At 39.7% G+C, this 13431-nt stretch overlaps 3 protein-coding genes, 1 long non-coding RNA gene and 1 pseudogene across 4 annotated transcripts in view; 2 read left to right on the top strand and 3 right to left on the bottom strand.

Moving 5' to 3' along the window:
• Positions 1-13431, bottom strand: part of LOC148729908 (uncharacterized) — a 49267-nt gene that overhangs the window by 18967 nt on the left and 16869 nt on the right. The window lies entirely within an intron of this gene.
• LOC148729913 (protein SSUH2 homolog) lies at positions 683-5837 on the bottom strand (annotated as a pseudogene).
• Positions 4638-5341, top strand: LOC148729914 (uncharacterized). The gene has a single exon (XM_088761318.1). The coding sequence runs from the start codon at positions 4663-4665 to the stop codon at positions 5332-5334; it is 672 nt and encodes a 223-aa protein (XP_088617444.1). The 5' UTR covers positions 4638-4662; the 3' UTR covers positions 5335-5341.
• LOC148729912 (protein SSUH2 homolog) lies at positions 7491-11008 on the top strand. The gene is made up of 3 exons (XM_088761373.1): positions 7491-7567; positions 9331-9435; positions 9940-11008. Exons 2-3 carry the CDS (start codon positions 9370-9372, stop codon positions 10084-10086), a joined length of 213 nt encoding a protein of 70 aa, XP_088617499.1. The 5' UTR covers positions 7491-7567; positions 9331-9369; the 3' UTR covers positions 10087-11008.
• The window catches only part of LOC111347487 (E3 ubiquitin-protein ligase TRIM45), a 3094-nt gene continuing 999 nt past the window's right edge, over positions 11337-13431 (bottom strand). The window contains exon 1 of the mRNA XM_022954728.2: positions 11337-13431. This exon is cut by the window's right edge and continues 999 nt beyond it. Within this exon, the coding sequence (XP_022810463.2) occupies positions 12106-13431 (1326 nt within the window). The 3' untranslated portion in view covers positions 11337-12105.

Here is a 13431-nt window from a genome sequence, read left to right as displayed (position 1 = left end):
AAGGGAGATACATGAGCCGCGCGGGAGCATTAAGCGAGATGTGGTGTCGCAAAAAAGCTCTGAGCGGGGTGGGGAGAGGATGTGCCTGCGCGTTTCTTCAGCTCGGCTCAAGGACAAGATTACTTCGCACGTTTTACTATTACGGATGTTGCCTAAGATGAATGTAGTTTTCACTTCTACTTAACTACAACAAACATTCAAAGCAAAGCTGTATAAGCTACTGATAACGGTAACCTGTCAAATTAGAGATGCGATGGATTTGCACCAGACATATGCATGACAGCTAAAAGACCTAGAGTAATATGCTGTCTTTCTTTAACAAAAAGAAAACAGCAGTTAATTGAACTGCAGAATTCAGAAATCTACATCTATAGCAATGGAGAGCATAATTATGTATTTCATCTATACTATGAAGAACTCTATGAGTTAATATTAATTTTTTTAGGGGGGTAGTACGAGGTGTTCAAGGGGAAGGGAGGGGGAATCAGTCGTTGCCAACAGAATACAAATGTGGGGACTAGAGATAATTGACTGCTTATGGAGGAGTGATTATTACAATATTGGATCGGGTAAATTCTATCGCGACACAACCAAAATCCTTCCCAGAGATAAATAATGGCCAGTTCCTTTTGTAAAACGCGGCCATGCCCTAAACCTCGTCTCCTTTATAATTTCAAAGTCCCGAAAGCATCATGTAATTCGCGGTTACTGATTACTCATTCGGAGAGCAGTTCTACAAAATACTGCAGCCGCAGCAGCACTTCTGGGGGTAGTTTGGAGCATACACTTTGTGATCATGACCGTAGATCCAGAAGCGACTTGATTGCTCCTTCCACTGGTAGGCAACTTCAGACACGGCTACTGCTCGCAGCTGTGGACGCTGAAGACAAAAACATTCTTAGGTTATAAGTGGGGCACGTATGCTGCGACGTTAGGAAGGAAGAGCTGTACAAACTACGCAGAGTGGACGGGAGCAAGAACTTTTTGTTTAAATAATTTACTACTGTTATTACTGTTGTAAGCGTATTCCACATGTATCTGCGACTTATTTTGCTGAGATGTGTTACTACTTGTTTACCCAAAGATAGCGGATTTGAGTTATTGATGTGACGTAGGTTAGAAATTATTTGATAAAAGACCTATCTACCTGCTTGAGAATGCTCTTGGCAGGCCACTTGGTGCTGTGTTCGTCTACCAGCCTCTCCGAGCCCATGTTCACTTGCTGGTCAAAAAGGTCGTAATGTGCCACACCTTAATGAGAATCAGAGAACATGGTTGTAGTTTAGTGAGAACGAGAAGGTGAAAGAGAAAAAGACAGTTTTCAATTGTGTCATAAGTAATCCAGGATTGCATTAATTTTGCTTTACTCTTCTCTGTGATTGGTACAAAGAAACTCGCACTACTCAACCAATCGGATGCAAAACTAAAACTAGTCACGACTTGTTCGTCTGCATTTTCCCGCGCTTTAGGCGGCTTGCCTGTTTTTACTTTGATTTCTCATTGGCTCACGATTCAGGTAGTTTTCTCGTTCTTCAATCTCCCCAAAGCTCTTTCTCACATTTCCCTTTTGCTAACTTTGCTGTTGCATTTACAAATCTGCTCACTCGCGTTTTCCCGCGGTTTAGACAAATTTGTTGCTTTTATCTTAGGCTCTGATCGGCTGCTTGTGATATTTCCTTTACTTTGATTGGTTGCTGTGACTACTTTGCTTTTGGTTTGGAAAGTCAATTGAATAGCGCACAATGTTTGTGTGAAACGATTAGTCTATTGATAAGAAATGAGAAAAACTCACCCTAGGTAGTTCTTGCTTAAATATTTCAGTTCCTTGGGAATTAACGATAAGTTCGGCGGGCAACTGATCTGTTCTCTCCACGACATGATTAAGACACATGGTTCTCCCTTTGAAATAAATAAAAATAATGATAATAATAACAAGAATAATAATGAGAAGAATAACAATAACAATAATGATGACGACGATGAATATTATGATTATTAGGATAATTTTAATAGCTCAAAGAGTCAGCTACACTTTCAGCCTACTTGCAGATTAATACTCGGTCACCATATTGGACGGGTGGAAGATCTGGGAAAAGGACAAAGCAAGGGGGAGGGGGAAGGGTTTTTTTCTCGCCTCACGCTTGAAAACACAAAGTACTGCCTGAAAGCAGGCTATTACAGTTTTCATCCATTTGATTAAAACAAATCTTTTGGACGAATCGCGGGTGATTGGTCACACGTACGAACAGATTACTCCTCGGGAAAAGGGTTTAAGAACTAGTCAGCGACTTGTTCCCGGGTGAAGTGATCTATCAGGAAATCTCAACGCTCGCTAAGTAGATTTGGAATATGGGCTTTAAAGTTTACATACCTCACTTGATAGAACATGGCGAAGTTTATAAATGTCTATGGCTTCACTAATTTACCATTTTACAGTCAGCGAAATGAAAGTTTTTAATTGAGCTTGTCCCAAACACGTCCCACACTTTATTCGGCCGTGGCCATTACAAACCTCACAACTGCAATCGAAAAAGATTTTTAAAACCTCTTTTTCTTTGGATACAATGAAATATATGAAGTTCATATATTTGATTGTATCTGATTTATCACTTTCACGGGTTTATTACGAATCAACTTAACGGCCTGCTCCCAGTTGGCTTGTTAGTTCAATTGGTAGAGCGCTGCACTAGTATCGAAGAGGTCAGTGGTTCGAATCCCGTACAGGCCTGATTTTTTTCAGGTCTGATTTTCGCTATTGCTTAAATAGCGCTATCTACAGCGAGGATCGTGCATCATACGCCTCTTTTTCTTTGGAAGGAATGGAAATGTTGATACCGTAAAAAGATTTATCCTCATCTCTTTAAAATCTGCAAGAGCTGTATCTGACTGATTTTGTTGTAGATACAGTTAAAGCTTTCCACAACGGCCACCTTGAGGACAGAAGAAAGTGGCCGTTGTGAAGAAGTGGCCATTGTAGAGAGGTTAAATGAATGTATGGACAGCCCGACAGGACCAAAAAAGTGGCCGTTGTGGAAAGGCGGCCATGGAGAGAGGTGGCAGTTTGCTCAGGTTCGACTGTATTGTGAAAACCAAACAAACAAACAAACACGCCAAACCAATGAAAACCAGACAGTTGTACACTCACGTTTTCCAACCTCTGCCCATGCAGTTAATAGACTGCACATACTTTTGCATTCCCTCCACGAGACCAGAACCATTACACCTGAAAAACGAAAAGCATAACTAAATAAATCAATAAATCAACTATCTTCGGATTTAAAGAAGAAACGAATCCCATATCTTCAGATTTCACGACGAATCAAATCGCCTATCTTCGGATTTCACGGCTAATCAAATTCCAGATCTTCGGATTTCAAAAGAAATCGAGTCCCAAATCTTCCGTCGGATTTTAAAAGAAATCGAGTCCGAGATCTTCAGATTTCATGAGGTCTCCCTGATCTTTGGGTTTCGGATGGTCATTGGAACGCGAAATCTAAGAATTTCCATTTCCAAGATCTACAATTCGATTCTTTGAGCGGTACTCGGATGTTTTGGGTTTCCTTCATGTCCGTGAGCAAACAAATAACATCGTTCTTCATTAAAATGAATATGAAACTAAAGATTTTGACATTAACGTACCCTTGCAGATCCACAACACTTGTAACAGCGCTTGTACCCCCAGCCATGCAATCATGACACGGCTGGAAAGAAAAATGAAATGAAACAACATGAATACGAAATCAGAATAAAACGAAACTCATTTAATAACACATTGTCCATGCTGAATAAACTGACAGTTACGGAACTCTCCCATAATTGACCCTGGGGGCATGTTAGCCCAAAGAGTTAAATTCATCTGATGGATGGGACTTCATCTGATGGGACTTGAAGTTCTGCCGTCAAGCATCGCTAGAGGCCCCCTATTTCTCGCATTGCTGACCAAGCATGTGATCAAGATGGCTGGGTATTGGTCAAGTTCGTTTGGTGTTTTCATGCATAGCCCGCTTAAAACGTGTAATATTTTGCCTTTTTTTCCCTTCCTTTTTAACGCAAATCATCCCAATTCAATTCATCTTCATCTCTGGAGGAGAGGGGGGGAGGGTGAGGCTAGCTATACAGTAAGTTGTGTTCTTAGCTTTTGCACCCTAAGATCAGTATGAGTATTCTCCATTCTGTTCTCTGTACATTTCCTGAGGCGCTGACGAGGAGATTTGTTTAACAATCAATAGGCTGTGTTCATCGATCTAACCAAGGCATTTGACACGGTAGACCATCAAATAATGTTATACAAGCTGTCCGAGATCGGCCTTTCTGAAACAGCTCTTTGCTGGTTCCGTTCTTACTTAACTGGTAGACAACAGCGCACTTCATGTGGAAATGAGTTATCTGAGGAACTTCCAGTCACGCATGGGGTGCCACAGGGTAGTATTTTAGGGCCTTTGTTATTTGTGATTTACATAAATAACTTGCCAAATGTGCTTAACTCCTGCTACGCGTCACTTTATGCAGATGATACTGTGATTTATTGCTATGATACATCCTCAAAGGAGTTGAGTGATAAGTTAAATAACGATCTACTAGGTGTGGCGAAATGGCTTCATGACAATCACAAGCTGACTTTAACATCACAAGCTGACTTTAAATTTGGACAAAACTAAATGCATGCTTATCGGTAGTAATAGGAAACGCGAAAGCAAAGTAGATTTGTCTGTTTCAATTTTAGATCATAGTGTAAGTAATGTTCGCAGCTTTAAATACCTCGGTATATCTTCGGATTTCACATGGACAGATCATATTGCACACCTAACTGGGAAAATCAATCAGAGGCTTGGGCTTCTCAAGCGTATAAAGCATTTATTGCCTTTCAGGGCGCGTTTACTTTTCTATAAAGGTCTTGTTATGCCCCTTTTTGAATATGCTGATCTAGTATGGGACGATAAACATAATATTACCCTTTTGTCTAGTTTGCAAGTTTTGCAAAATAAGGCCGCTAAAGTTATTTTAAATAGACCATTCTACTCATCCTCCACTGAGGCATTAGCCGTTCTCAAGTGGCTGCCTCTAGAGAAAAGGCGATTTCAAAGATGTGTACACGTATACAAATGCATCAATGGCCTAACTAATCACAATATGGACTTGATTAGACAAGACGTACTTCATAGGCATAATACACGTAACAAAGGCAATTTTAGATTACCGCGTGTCAAAAGAAATTGGGGGAAGCAAAGATCACAATATCATGCCGTTTCCGATTTTAACTCCCTCAGTCAGACTATCAAAGACTCAAAGAATGTCAATAGTTTTAGACGTAATGTTTTTAAGTTTTTAATATAGCTACTTACGTTTAATTTTTATTTATACTTATTTTTAATATATTTTTTATTTTTAATTTTTTATGCATTTTTTTTGGATCCTTTTAATCTCTTTGCAATTTTATTGTTTTTTGTTTCTACTATATATATCTAGTTTCGAGGTCCTTTTTGAAAACCATATCTGTTATGAAAAAGTTTCCTCAATAAAGATGATTACCACCAGCGTTTTTGGTTGGTGTTCATTTCCTTTATTCTCCTGACCTTTATATGTGATTCAGGGTTGATATTGTAAGGAGAAATAAGATGTTATTCACTCTAAGGGGTAAAAAGGTTAAAAAAGGGCACTGTCACCTAACAAAAAAATAATGTACATACCTCGATGGTTGTGGTGTGAGGAACTTGAATATTGGTTGTAAAGTCATTAAACAACTGAGGAAACTAGGCAGGAATGCTCCATGGAGGTGGGGCAGGTCCATTAACAGTGCTGTCCATTGGCTGACCTTAAAATTCAAAGACTGTATCCATTTATTAATTCACTTGCGTAATTCAGGCAGGCTGGCCTAGTCTAGCATCCAAGCTGGTTTGAATGAGATGCCTATATAACAAGGCCAGAACACACCTCTAGGAGTTATCTCCCCTGCTCTTTGCAAGAAGTATGAGGGTTCTCTAATGTCCTCAACTGACCATCACAGAGACTGATGCGACTGGAGACAAGACCTACAGTTTATCGTCCTTATCCCAGAAGTACGGTGGCCCATAGGGGACATGACACATTTTTTTTAACGCACGATAAATGATAGATTATTGCGCGATAAATGGAAATTGTTGCGCGATAATGAAAAATTATCGCGCGATAAATGAAGATTATCGCGCGATAAATGGAGATTATCGCGCGATAAATGGAAATCATCGCGCGATAAATGGAAATTATCGCGCGATAATAAAATCATCGCGCGATAATATTTATTATCGCGCGATAATTTATCATTTATCACGTGATAAATGGAAACTTGTCAGGTCACGTAATCGGCTGCCATGCATGTTGTTTCCGTGGACGACAATGACTGCCGCAGTTGAGGAGCTATGTTTTGAGGTCGACAGTTCGTTTTACTCATGTAAAAAGATCATTTAGCAGTACGTTGCAATACTACGACACATAGCTCTTTGAATCAGTTTAGTAAACTTTGATTTTGCGAAGTCCGAGCGCGTGGAAATTTTGTATTATTTATTTATACTTTGTGATAACTTTTTGATGATTGCATGACTTACACTGTCACGGTTGTGTTACACTAAAACCTTGAAATAAACTTTGCTATAACATCACATTGAGGTCAGGAGAATAAAGGAAATGATCACCAACTAAAGAAGCTCTTGATATTTAAACAAATTCTCCTTGTCAGCACCTTAAGAAATGTATAGAGAATAGTATGGAGAATATGCATACTGATATTAGGGTGCAAAGGTTTAAGAATACAACTTATTATATAGCCCCACCCCTTCCTTTCCTTCTTCTCCATGATGTACATTAATTGAATTAGGATGATTCGCGCAAAAAGAGAAGAAAAAAAGGCAAAACAATACACCTGTTCAGGGGACTATGCAGGGAAACGTAAAACGAACTTGACCAATATCTAACCATCTTGATCACACGCTTGGTCAATAATACAAAAAATAGGGGGCCTATAGCGATGCTTGACTGCAGAACTTGGAGTCAATCTCTAATAAATTTAACATTTTAAGCCAACATGCCCCCAGGGTCAATGTAAGAGAGGTTTCTAACCATCACATTATTCTTCTTATTCTTCTTTTCATGTTGTTTCATCTCACTTTTATTCCCAGCCGTGCCATGATTGTATGGCTGTGGGATACAAGTGCTGTGACAAGTGTTGTGGATGTGGAAGGGTACGTTGATATGCGATGCTAAAATCTTTTGAATCATATTCTTTCTAATGGAGCGGAACGAAGCTATTTGTTTGGTCACGAACGTGGAGGATACCAAAAACATCCGAGTCCCCGCACAAGGAATCGAAATCTAGATTTTAGATTTCGAAATTCCTGGGGTTTGCGTTCCGGTGACCATCCGAGCTCGAAACCCGAAGATCAGGAAGACCTCGTGAAATGCGAAGGTTTGGGACTCGATTCCTTTTGAAATTCGAAGATCTGGAATTTTATTCGTCGAAAAATCAGATTACTTGCCCGCTGAACTCAACTTTGATTCGTAAGGAACTGAAATATTTAAGCAAGAACTACCAGGGGTCAGTTTTTCTCTTTTCTTACCAATAGACTCATCCTCGGAGACCCAGGGGCTGTGGGTCGATTTCAAGTGAGGGCATGAAAAGCCCCTGGGGACATTGTCTTACAAGACTAGTTCCAAACGGTCGCAGTCGTTCTGCCATCTGATTGGTGCCAGAAAATCTTTGTGTTTTTCTGCCCAATCAGAGTGAAGTGTGCTTTGGAGTCCTTTCGTGTGTTGTAACACGGAGAAATACTAATAGCTCAGTTGCTCGCTATGCCTTGGTCCTTGCTACGGAGATTTGTGTGAGGTGAAAAGTTTCAGTCTCAGCACACAATGTAAGAGAAATCGATCAGATTGTCCGCGAAAATTTTACCGGAAATTATACTGAATAGTTTCGCAGGTATCACTAGAGAACGTGTTTTAAATTTTGCGAGGTTTGTATACAACACGATGGTTGCAGTCATTGATATGTCGCTTTCAACGTTAACCAAGATTTAAGCTTACATCTTTTCTAGACTTTTTGCATAATTTGCTGTGACTGAAACTTTGCCCATCCCGTGAAGTTATTTCGTCGCACGGGCCACGCAGGTATGTCGAGCAACGGGCGCTTTCGCCTACGTAGCTTTCTGCTTTCTGTGTGCGCCAAAATCTAATCTTCGCTTTGTAGTAAAGTCGTTCACAATACGGCTTAAGTTCGTGGACGACCTCCAGCAAGCGCTTAGAGAAAGCTTAGCTGTGTTTACGGTTAGCTAATTAAAATCTGAACAAAAACTTATTAACGAGAACATCGTGGAAAGGAGAGATTTTTTCGGGCAGTAACCGAAGGGGTTTGGAAAGAGTTTAATCTTTCAAATGCTGCCTAGAGTGTTGAAATTCTTGAGCTAAGAAGGCCACGGATTCTCTTCTAGTCCCTTGGTCATTGTCATTTCACCTCTTCTGTCGATTGTTGAAGACCAAGTTAAATACCTTTGATCATTGGGAATCGATCCGATGCTGCTTTCAATGTGGAAAACAAAACCAAAGACCAAGAAATAATGGTGGAAAGGGCGGGTTAGCTTTATTGCAAATGTCAGCTTAATAGTACAGGGTCATCTACTCACATCTAAGAAGCAAAAGTTTCCACGCTTTGCTTTTCTTTTTTTTCAATTGAAGATGAGATTAGATTTTGGCACGCACAGAAAGTTGCGCAAGTATCAGTTGCTCGACTGCGACCGTTTGGAACTAGTCTTGTAAGACAATGTCCCCAGGGGCTTTTCATGCCCTAACTTGAAATCGACCCACAACCGCTGGGTCTCCGAGGATGCAATAGACTCTTCGTCTCACATAAACATAGCGCGCTTTTCGAATGAGTTTTCAAACCAAAAGCAAAGTAATCATAACAGCCAATCAGAATGAAGGAAATATCACAAGGAGCCAACCAGAACCTGAGATAAAAACAACAAATTTGTCTAAAGCGCGGGAAAACGCAAGTGACCAGATTTGTAAATGCAACAGCAAAGTTAGCAAAAAGGAAATGTGAGAAAGAGCTTTGGGGAGATTGAGGCACAAGAAAACAACCTGAATCGTGAGCCAACGAGAAATCAAAGTAAAAACAGGCAAACCGCCTAAAGCGCGGGAAAATGCAGACGAACAGGTCGTGACTGGTTTTAGTTTTGCATCCGATTGGTTGAGTAGTGCGAGCTTTTTTTTGTATCAATCACAGAGAAGAGTAAAGCAAAACGATCCTGGATTACTCATGATTTTATTTCTTTCGCCTTCTCGTTCTCTGTGATTCTCATTAAGGTGTGGCCCATCAAGACCTTTTTTGACCAGCAAGTAAACATGGGCTCGAAGAGGCTGGTAGACGAACGCAGCACCAAGTGGCCGGCCAAGAGCATTCTTATGCAGGTAGATAGATCTTTAATCATAAAATTTATTAAATCAGGTGTCGCTGAGACTTCAAATCGACATCATTTGTAACTTGTTTACCACAATTTATTCCGAAACTCAGCCAGTTTTTTACGAAGCCAAAAAAAATACCTTCTTCTCTACTCCAAAACATGTGCTTTTTCAGCCGGGTTACAAGTTTCTCATTTCACACCTTATGTAATATCAAAGTAAATGTCCAATCCATAAAAAGAGAACAAAAACAAAAAAGAAACTATAGTTCTGCGGCGGTAACATCAGGTCACATCAGTAACTCTAATCCGCCATCTTTGGGTTAACAAATAGTAACACATCTCAGCAAAATAAATTGCAAATACACGTGGAATACGCTTACAACAGTAATAACAGTAGAGAATTATTTAAAGGAGAGATTCTTGCTGCCGTCCACTCTGGTTTGTACAATTTTTCTTAGCGTCCCAACATTCGCGCCCCACTAATTAGCTATGGACATGTCTTTGTTTTCAGCGCCAACAGCTACGAGCAGTAGCCGTGTCTGAGGTTGCCTACCAGTGGAAGGAGCAATCAAGTCGCCTCTGGGTCTACGGTCATGATCACAAAGTGTATGCTCCAGACTACCCCCAGAAGTGCTGCTGCGGCTGCAGTATTTTGTAGAGCTGCTCTCCGAATGAGCAGTCAGTAACCTCGAACTACGTGATACTTTCGGAACATGAAGTTATAAAAGAAACAAAGTTTAGGGCATGGCCGCGTTATACAAAAAAAAAAACAAAAAAAAACTGGCCATTATTTATCTCTGGGAAGGATTTTCGTTTTCACGAAACAGTCGGAAGCGCATTTAGCATTAGCGTGTTGCGTTACAAACTCTCAAGGGTGCGCTGAAAGAACTTCCGGTTGGCTTGGATCTCTCAGGGGTGAAACACTACTTCCGGCTTGTAAATAAAGCTATTTATGTACTATTTAGAAACGAGCAGCAGTGTTTTTAGACTCGATAAAACACGTGCTGCGAGTTTTTTAAATAGCTTCAAAGACCCGTGCCTCTATAGGGATTTTTCCGAAAGTTATATGAATGCATTAAATAGCTTCAAAAAACCCGTACCTTTCTAGGGATTTTTTCTAAACGTGATTTGAATGCATTAAAAGTTAATTACATACAGAGGGGAAAACTGCTCCTTGTTCGGCTGCTGTTAACGTTCAGAAAGCTTTTCCTTGAAATGCCGCCCAAACGCGTGTTTCGAGAACCAAAAAATGCGAAGGAAGAGAAAGATTACTTGGAAAGTTGTGTTCCAAGGGCTACTCAATATGCCACAAAGTGGGTGGGCTTACTAAATTTTTGACGAGTGGCAAAGTTCAAGAAGAATTCAAGACGCCAACTTGGAGGAAATAGGATTTAGAGTTGAAGTTGAGAGTATTCAAAACTGCACAATTAATTTTGTGAACAATGGGAAATTGTAAAAGAACGAATTTCTGTTCTAATAAGAAATTATCAGGAAAATAAACTTTGTTGTTTACTGCGGTTAATGTTTTTGTATGCTGCCTTTTAGGGAATAATTTGGTATTAAAATTAACGTGAAAGATCTCTAGTGATCATAGTAATCATATTTTCATTAATAATTCATTGATGATTCAGTTGTTTACGAATTGTACCCCGATTTTCCCCGAGACCGAAATCAAAACCCTCTCCGGGCTTTTCAGAATGATTATTCTATACCGGCTATAAGGGTTCATACACGTGCTCGATTTGCCTCGTGTGATAGGCTAATCAGCTCATGAATTATTAATGAGTTTTTTAATTAGATTACTTTAGCGGGTGGATGTGCAACCTCTCCTAGTAAATTGCTTGTAAATCAGTCAGAAAGTTTCGAATCACTCTTTTGTTTTTATCAAAGACTTAGTATACAGCAAAGTTTACTAACAATCACAACTATTTTATTGACATATTTTTATATTTCGATTATTTACAATTTTATATTGCATATTTATATATGCAATAACAAAATTTTACCAAATTAAATGTCAAAGAACAGTCTATTCACTCTGCTGGTTTAACTCAGGAATAGGTCCCCAGCTCAGTATGGTGAAAACAATCGAGCAAATACCTATAGCTGTACAATTGCTTTATCTTAGATGTAACATTACTTGAAGCTGTACCTCTAGACATAGTTAATGATCTGGTACAACTGAATTTTTTTATTCTTGTTTTTCGTGTTAGACTTGCTATAAAACAAAAGTTTTAAAACTTGTGTAATTATTGACCTAAAAGAGCTTATTGACTTGGCTGACTGACAGATCACACTTAGTGTAACTCTTTAACTCCCAGAAGTGATTAACCTGTAACTTCTTCCTATGATATCCATACATTATACAGCAAACAGGTAATGAGAATACCAAAACTTATCAGGTAGAAGTTCTTATTTTGATCTAACTCCAAATTCTCGTAACTAATTCACAAAGAAATGTGTAGCAGCCAGAGGGGAGAATTGACCAATCAGATCTTGGGAGTTGAAGGGTTCTAATGCGCAATCTCAGAAATTTGTGATGTGATTAGTTGTTTTGTAGTTCAACTGACCATTCAGAATATTCTTACTGAGAACATACATCACTTGTCCAGAGTAGTTTCATGTTTAAAAGTTGCATAAAATTAATTCAAATCTTTTAAGGCTTACTGATGTTAGTCTATTCGAATATCTGAATGCGATGGTTAAGAGAGTCAGACACAAGTATTCGACCATCGCTGAGCACTGCAGCAGAGATAGGAAGATCAAATTCTCCTTTTTTGTCTCCTTTTGATCCAAATTTTGTCATAAACTTTCCACTAAGATCAAATACCTGAACTCTGTGATTATATCCGTCACAGACCATCAGGTGTCCTGCCTTGTTAACTGACAAACAACAAGGGGAAATGAACTCCCCATCCCCCTTCCCCTTCTTTCCAAATTTGTATAAAAAATTCCTACTTCTATCAAACACTTTGATACAACGTTCATATGCGTCTGACACTATGAGATATTTTTCATACTGTATACAGTGAACGGGAAAGCTTAAAGAACCCTCACCCCCGAATTTATTTAAATAATGGCCTTTAGGAGAAAACATCTTGATCAATTTGTTCTTTGAATCAGCAATAAGTATATTTCCATCGTTCTCTACAGATAAGCCAAGAGGATTAGACAGCTGGTGATCAAGATTTCCTTCCCCACCAAACTGGCTCAGGTACTCACCCTGCTCACTGAACAATTGAACACGGCGGTTCTCATTGTCCACCACTATAATGTCATTGTTTTTATCAAAAGCTATCCCAGCAGGGCAGTTGAACTCACCCTGTTTATCACCATAGCTACCAAAAGATCTTAAGTAAGTTCCATCGCTACTGAATATCTGAACCCTGTAGTTACCCCACTCAGTCACTGCAATTTCATCACGTTCATTCACTGCCACTCCCCAGGGTCTGCTTAACATTCCAGGAGACGAGCCATGTTGTCCAAAAGATAACACGGGTCTGAATTGTCTCGGTGAAACTTCAACCGAGAAAGGACTGCCTCCAGCTTCTTCCTCATTCACTTTGACTTCTGCCTGGCATCTTCCGGTTTCTTTGGCAAAATAACTGACTTTGTAGCTACCATCGTGGTTATCTTTCACTCGCACTTCTGTTGCACAGTCATGGCCTTCCTGATTTTTTATTTCCGCAGTTACTCGGTCACGCTTTTCGTAACATTGTTGTCCTTTGGCATTTTTTGTTGTTAAAACAAAGTTCGCTTGAATTCCAATAATCGCTTCAGTGAGTCCTTTTCCTTTAGCAGTCGACTGATCCGCTTTGGACTCAGAGCTAAATACACGGCCAATTCCTTCATGTATTGTTTTTGCCTTTAAGGCTTCATTTTCCTCAAAGATTAATTGACGCAGACGTTCGACGTCACAGTCCAGTTGTTCGTGCTCATCGTCGACTTCTTTCGGGATGATTGTGTTTATTGGCTTATCTAACTCTACAAGCTCTGCGCTGGT

The sequence above is a fragment of the Stylophora pistillata genome, chromosome 5 (genome assembly GCF_964205215.1).
Source record: "Stylophora pistillata chromosome 5, jaStyPist1.2, whole genome shotgun sequence".
NCBI lineage: Eukaryota > Metazoa > Cnidaria > Anthozoa > Scleractinia > Pocilloporidae > Stylophora > Stylophora pistillata.
Note: the sequence above shows the minus strand (reverse complement) of the source record. Positions and strands in the feature narration are given on the sequence as shown.

Coding starts and splice junctions, on each gene's coding strand:
- LOC148729914 (XM_088761318.1), top strand. CDS start 4,663: ATGCTTATCGGTAGTAATAGGAAACGCGAAAGCAAAGTAGATTTGTCT.
- LOC148729912 (XM_088761373.1), top strand. CDS start 9,370: ATGGGCTCGAAGAGGCTGGTAGACGAACGCAGCACCAAGTGGCCGGCC. Junction 9,436..9,939: donor CCAAGAGCATTCTTATGCAG/GTAGATAGATCT, acceptor CTTTGTTTTCAG/CGCCAACAGCTACGAGCAGT.